The 6,320-nt window shown below is 42.7% G+C and overlaps 1 protein-coding gene across 1 annotated transcript in view; it reads right to left on the bottom strand.

The window, feature by feature from the left end:
• Positions 1–4,731: 4,731 nt before the first annotated feature.
• Positions 4,732–6,320, bottom strand: part of tmem256 (transmembrane protein 256) — a 2,912-nt gene continuing 1,323 nt past the window's right edge. The window contains exon 4 of the mRNA XM_037684257.1: positions 4,732–5,246. Within this exon, the coding sequence (XP_037540185.1) occupies positions 5,103–5,246 (144 nt within the window). The 3' untranslated portion in view covers positions 4,732–5,102. The remainder of the gene's footprint in view (positions 5,247–6,320) is intronic.

Raw genomic sequence — 6,320 nt, 5'->3', positions numbered from 1 at the left:
TTACCTTTGGGACAAATTGAGTTCACTGATTGGTCATTTGCTGACACGCCTACTATATTGATTGACAAGTCGCAAAAACAAACAAAAAACAAAACGAGAGCTGGCAGCCCAGCCGCAGTGTTGTTGTGTTTATATGTTGTTAATAAAAAGTTCTAAAAAAATTTTAAAAAAAGGGGGGAGAGCTGGCCCTGCAGTCCACACATCAGACCAGCCCACCTGGAAATCTCCAGACCCTCCCACAGTCACACTGGATCTGATTTAAATTTGCTCGTGACAAGTTCCTTCATTTCTCACAATTTCAGTCATGGCGTCAACGGACGAAGAAGAGATCGCTTGTCTTTTTGCAAAAAAAACCAAAAAAAAAGAAAACACCATTAAACCAGATCAGGGAAGAAGTCTAAGCTCTTCGCATTATGGACGATCTTTACATAAAAAGTTTTATTTGAAACGGTAAAAGCAGCCCTGCTTGTCTGTTAGCACAATATCTTATGAGCCACTGCACAGATTTTACTGAAACATTCAGAAAGTGGAAGCTTCATCTGACTGACATATGGAGTAAACTCAAATCAAGACGACCTTTAATAAGACTTTTATAAATAAATAAATAAATAGAGTCATGATAAAAACAAGGATGGACCAACCGTGGCCTGTGAGGTCAGTGAATAACATATATAGACATGGACTAATGAGGAAGTGAAGACACCTGGGCTAATGACGAACTGGGAACAGGTGAGAGTGGGCGGAGCTGGAGTTAGAACTGACTGATCGAGGATAAATGACTATTGGGACAAACAAATTCACAAAACAACCGAAAATGTGTAACTTCCCCCTCCAGGTCAGAGGGCAAGTCTGTACCGTGTCACTAGAATGGAGATGGATCAATGGATCGTGACCTCGTCCTCAGTAATCAGGGTGTTGCTTTGGTCGTTTGTAGTGAAGAGAGTTGAGTTGAAAGGCAAAGCTTTTGATTTACTGGTCTGTCTACGTTCCAACCTTCACCTCTCGTCATGAGGTAGGATGCAAACCTCCCTTTGGAGGTGTTTTGGGCACACCCCACTTGGAAGAGGTCCAAGTATGGAGGCAATCAAGTCTCTCTTAAAAATGAGTCCCAGAGGCTCAATGGGATTAACCTGTATAAATAAAGGTTGAATGAAAAAAAGAGACCTCAAGGCAGACCCAGAAGTCACTGGAGGGACTGCGTATCTTCTTCGTCTTGGGAACGCCTTGGGGCACCCCAGGAAGAGATGGAGAGTATCGCTAGTGAAAGGGAGGTTTGGGTTTCTCTCGTTTTTTGAACATCTACGGCTCGAACATGAATTGTCATCAGAAGATGAAGGAATACAGAAAAGGAGGAAACACTCAGCACATACTCCAAGCATGTCCACGTCTTGCGAGTCGTGGCAGTGGGAGCCATCTAAAATTAAAACTCATGGTGAAAGGTGGCAGCTATTAGGCATGCCTTCAAGAAAGAAAAGGACTTTATTTACATCATATATTTCTCACACTATATGAAAAGTTTATAAACTCTGAAATTAGATGTAGGGTAAATATATTAGATTATGCTTTATATAAATGCACCCAATGACATGTTGGTTTAAACGACTCCAACAATGCACCTTAATCGACTTTTCTTGCTGCCATCACGGTGTTGTTTAATGTTGGACCTTTGAGACAAGATAACCCGGCTCCATCTAAAACCATCTCCCTGCTGGCTAATAACCGCTCCCAGACATTAGATTTCTCTGTAAGATGGTTGCTGCTGATGGCCGTTGTAACGATGAGCGGCGGCTCCCTTGGGTGTCATCTCTAGCCGGCCCTGCTGCCGCCTGCCTCGTATAAAAATTGTCTGCAGTGTCTGTTGGAGTGAGGGACTAATCTATCTGAGGCTGTGATCCCCCTGGATCCTTGGACTGGCTGTGAGGGGTCAGAGAGGGCGCAGGGATGCTGAGGAACGGCCATTACGGTCCCTCCGCTTCAGTGTACGAGCTGCCGGCGCCTGACTGATGCCTCTTAGAGAGGATTTGGCGCTGCTGTGGTGTGTGTTATGAAGAATGCACTTTAATATATTGCTTCTGCGTCTGAAGGAGGGGGGTTTGTGCGCCTCCTGGTCCGCGTGAACGAGACGGAGGTAATCGAGTAAAGAGTTTCATTCAGTTCCTCTGATGAAGGATTCCAGGGTGCGCACATCCATCAGCTCCTCGTTTCTTAACGCTCTCATATCCACAGTTTTGAGTTTGACCCAAACCGACCAAGATGAACGGCCTAGAGATCATCTCAAACTGAGAATGGACACGGGGCAATTCTCGAGTTAAATCGCACTATCTCAAAAGAGACACAGAGAGCTAATGTCTTCAGTCTTTGTTAAGGATGGCTCTACTACCACAATTTGTAGCTCGATAGCTGTAAAAATGAGCTATACCCATTTTTGTGTTAGTTAAAGTTGATTAGTTTTGTTGGACATCTTAAACTGAGACGACTCCAAATGTCAAGTCAATGTTCTTTACTGTCATTCTCATCACGTGGTACATGTGATGGAACGAACAGGGTCCCAGTTACATCCCAAAAAAATATATAAATTGTAAATCAAAACAGTAATAAGATCTAAGATACAAACTAAGAAATACACTAAACTAAGAATACGCTACGCATTAATAATACGAAAACAATACGCCGAACAACAGATATGCAAAAGATGAGTTGTAGATGTTCATCCATCGAGTACTTTCTGGGTTTCACTAAAATCAATCCAGTGGTTCACGAGATATAATGCTACAGGCAAACAAAGAGACGTGGAACAAAAGGGCTGTTTCTTCCCAATGACGATCCTAAATCCATCGACAAGAAAATACGAGAAAAGAGGAAAACATTTTACACTAAATAATAAATTCTGCTGTGGAAAAATAGGAAGGTTTCAACTGCACAGTAAATCTCTTGGGGCGTAATTAACAATAAACAGTTTGTATTTGTTTTTTCTAAGCCTCAAACACTGAGATGGGGGGTGGGGAACAGACAGACTGGCTGCCTGTGGCACTCATTCCCAGTGCTGGTCCTCAGGGCTCACTGGCCTGCACTTTAGAGGTTTGTTTGCTTCAAAACATCTGGTTTAAAGTGATGGTCATAATGGGCTTCTTCATGACAAGGTGTTGAAGCCATTTGCCTGTGACGCAGCCATGTTGGGAACAAAAACCTGTCTAAAACATCCAGAACAGTGTCCTGAGGACCTGGACTATGGGGTTTGCCTCATGATTACTGAATACATGCATGCTCTTTTGAACTGTTCATTTTTTCTAATGGGTCTAAAGGTTCAGTTGGTAGAGCCTCTCAGCGAGGTCACTGGATCCAATCCCAGATGGGGATCTCTCTGTGCATACATGGGTTTCCTCCCACAGACAAAAACATGAATATTAGTCTGATTGGTAACTATAAATTGTCCCTAGGTGTGAATGGTTTGTCTCACTTGTCTCTATGTGGCCCTGTGATGGACTGGAGACATGTCCAGGGTGTCCCTCGTCTCGTGCACAGTGACTGCTGGGATATGGGCGGCAGAGACCCCCTTGACCCGAAAAGGAAGAAGCGGGTAAAGATAATGGATGGGTGGATTTTTTTTTATGTGCGCTGACCGTTTATTTATTTCTTTATAGGAATATACAAAACAAAAAGCAAACATTTTAAAAAGCAGCCATTATAAATTAGCTGTAGACTAAGTGCAATTGAATTCTGGTGAATTTATTCTTAGTAGTTTCAAGAAAATAGAAAGAGACTAACAGATGAGGTCAGGCAGGAATCCCTGTGGATTATCATGTTTGCAGATGACATTGTGATCTGTGGTGAGAACAGGGAACAGGTGGAAGAGAACTTGGAGAGGTGGCAGTATGCACTTGAAAGAAGAGGAATGAAAGTCAGCCGTAGTAAGACAGAGTCCATGTGTGTGAATGAGAGGGAGGAGGTGGAACAGTGAGGCTACAAGGAGCAGAGGTCACAAAGGTGCAGGACTTCAAGGACTTGGGGTCCACTGTCCAGGAACATGGGGAGTGTGGTAAAGAAGTGAAGAAGAGAGTCCAGGCAGGATGGAGAAAAGTTTCAGGAGTGACTTGTGACAAGAGAGTGGCAGCAAAGGTCAAAGAAAAAGTTTACAAGACAGTGGTGAGACCAGCTATGTTGCATGGTCTGGAGACAGAGACATGGACAAAAAGACAGGAGACAGAACTGGAAGTGGCAGAAATGAAGACGTTGAGGTTCTCCTTAGGAGTGACAAGGATGGAGATTAGGAATGAGATGATCAGAGGTACAGCACAGGTTGAACAACTGGGAGATAAAGTTAGAGAGACCAGACTGAGATGGTTTGGACATGTCCAGAGGAGGGACAGTGGTTTGGACATGTCCAGAGGAGGGACAGTGGGTATATTGGTAGAAGGATGTTAGAAATGCAGCGGCCAGGAAAAAGACACAGAGGAGACATATGGATGCAGTTAGAGAGGACATGGAGGTAGTTGGAATGAGGACAGAGGACACAGAGGACAGAGATGGAGGAGGAGGACTCACTGTGGAGACTCCTGAAGAGGGACTAGCTAATTAGAAGAAAAAAAAAAAAGAGTAAAATTAGAGAACTACTATTACAAAGAACACCGTCCTTCACATGGATTTCTGTTTGGGGAAAAAGTACAAGACAAACATCAAACAAGTTTTATATATATATATACTTTTTACTTTGAATACATACAAACAAGATGCTTTTGCAGGATCCTTGCTGTGTACAAGTACACAGAAATACACATATTTATTGGTGATTTCGACTCCAGTTTGAACAGATCGTTGAAGAGGACTCCAGCACCCAGCATTCACTCTCTCCAGTCGTTTGACACAACATTCAAAGGGCAGCGATCAGAAAGTGGACGGCGGTGGCAGAGGAGTGATAATCCTGCGGTGACCTTATCTTCTGCTGACAATCGCCTCCCAAAGGCAGGCAGCCGTTAGACGGGTGACATTATAACTCGGCGCCGCCCTTCAGCAAACTCCTACGAGCTCTCTAAGTCCATCTGTTAGAAGCCTGACAGTTTCGTGTCAGGTGGCGGCCCCGCGGAGACGCTGCGAGCCACCACAGTTCAGAGAATAATGGCCAGCCAGCCGGCGATCATAGCTACTCCACCCATGGGGGCCAGTTTGCCCAGACTGGGGTCCCCCGTCAGAGCCTGGTGATACAGGGGCCCGCAGAACATCCCCATACCGGCGATCAGGATGGTGCCGGCCTGAAAGGAAGAGGGTGTTCTTTACTCACTGTTCGTCATCTGTAAAGTTAATTATTGTGAAATCATTGAAGTTGGATGTTGTGGAACCGTTCAACTCTGGAAAAATATATTTAAATACATAATTTAAATCCCCAAACCGTTGAGATTAAGGCCCCTGACAGTAGGTGGAAACAAACGAGACGTGTAGGCTGCAGTTGGCAGTCGTTGTGACACCAGAACATTTTTGGACTTGTGTGAATTCTGAGCCAACGTTCAAACTGTTTTTCTGTTTAACGTTTATTTTAAATGTTTTATTTGCAATCGAACTACTTCCAAATACCTTGTATTGTTTTACCAATTAAAACATCAAAACATTCAGCTCAAATGGCTTTTCGTCTTTATAACTTTGACACTTTTTAATTATCTCAATTTACAAAAATGTCTCCATTGAAATATGTTGAGATCTCTTTAAAAACATCAGTTTTAGCCTTTTATGCTCTTAACTTTTAGCTACTGTCCTACTAATTTTAGCTGCTAGCTACAGTTTTGTTGGTTTTAGCTTTTACCAGTCTTAGTGAAGTTTTTCGTAATTAATGCGAATGCTCAAAAGCTGTACTTTGTGGTGCATTGTGGTCTAGATATATTCGTGCCTACTTCCAATTTGTTGAAACACAATCAAAACAATACACACGACATGCAATGACCATGAGTACCAGAACTATAAATGTATTTGGACACGTGGTGCCACAGGTGCTTTAGGACGTGTAAAAAGGTAAAGATTTTAGCTTAAAGATTAAGATTTCAGCAATAGTTTTGGTAATTTAAGCTTTTACCTACAGTTTTAGGCCTTTGGCGACTGTTTCACTAATTTTAGCTGTCAGCTACAGTTTGGTTGGTTTTAGCTTTTAGCAACTGTCTAACTAATTATTGCTTTTAGGTTACGATTTTAGCTACCGTGTAGCTAATTTAAGCATTTAGCTACAGTTTGCTAATTAGAGTGTTTAGCTAGTTTGCAAATTTAAGTGTCTAGCTACAGTTTGCTAATTTAAGTGTTTAGCTACAGTTCGCAAATTTAAGTGTTTAGCTACAGTTCGC

The sequence above is a fragment of the Nematolebias whitei genome, chromosome 1, assembly GCF_014905685.2.
Source record: "Nematolebias whitei isolate Nwh7 chromosome 1, NemWhi1, whole genome shotgun sequence".
Lineage (NCBI taxonomy): Eukaryota > Metazoa > Chordata > Actinopteri > Cyprinodontiformes > Rivulidae > Nematolebias > Nematolebias whitei.
The sequence above is the reverse complement of the archived record's forward strand: the minus strand, read 5'-3'. Positions and strand labels throughout refer to the sequence as shown.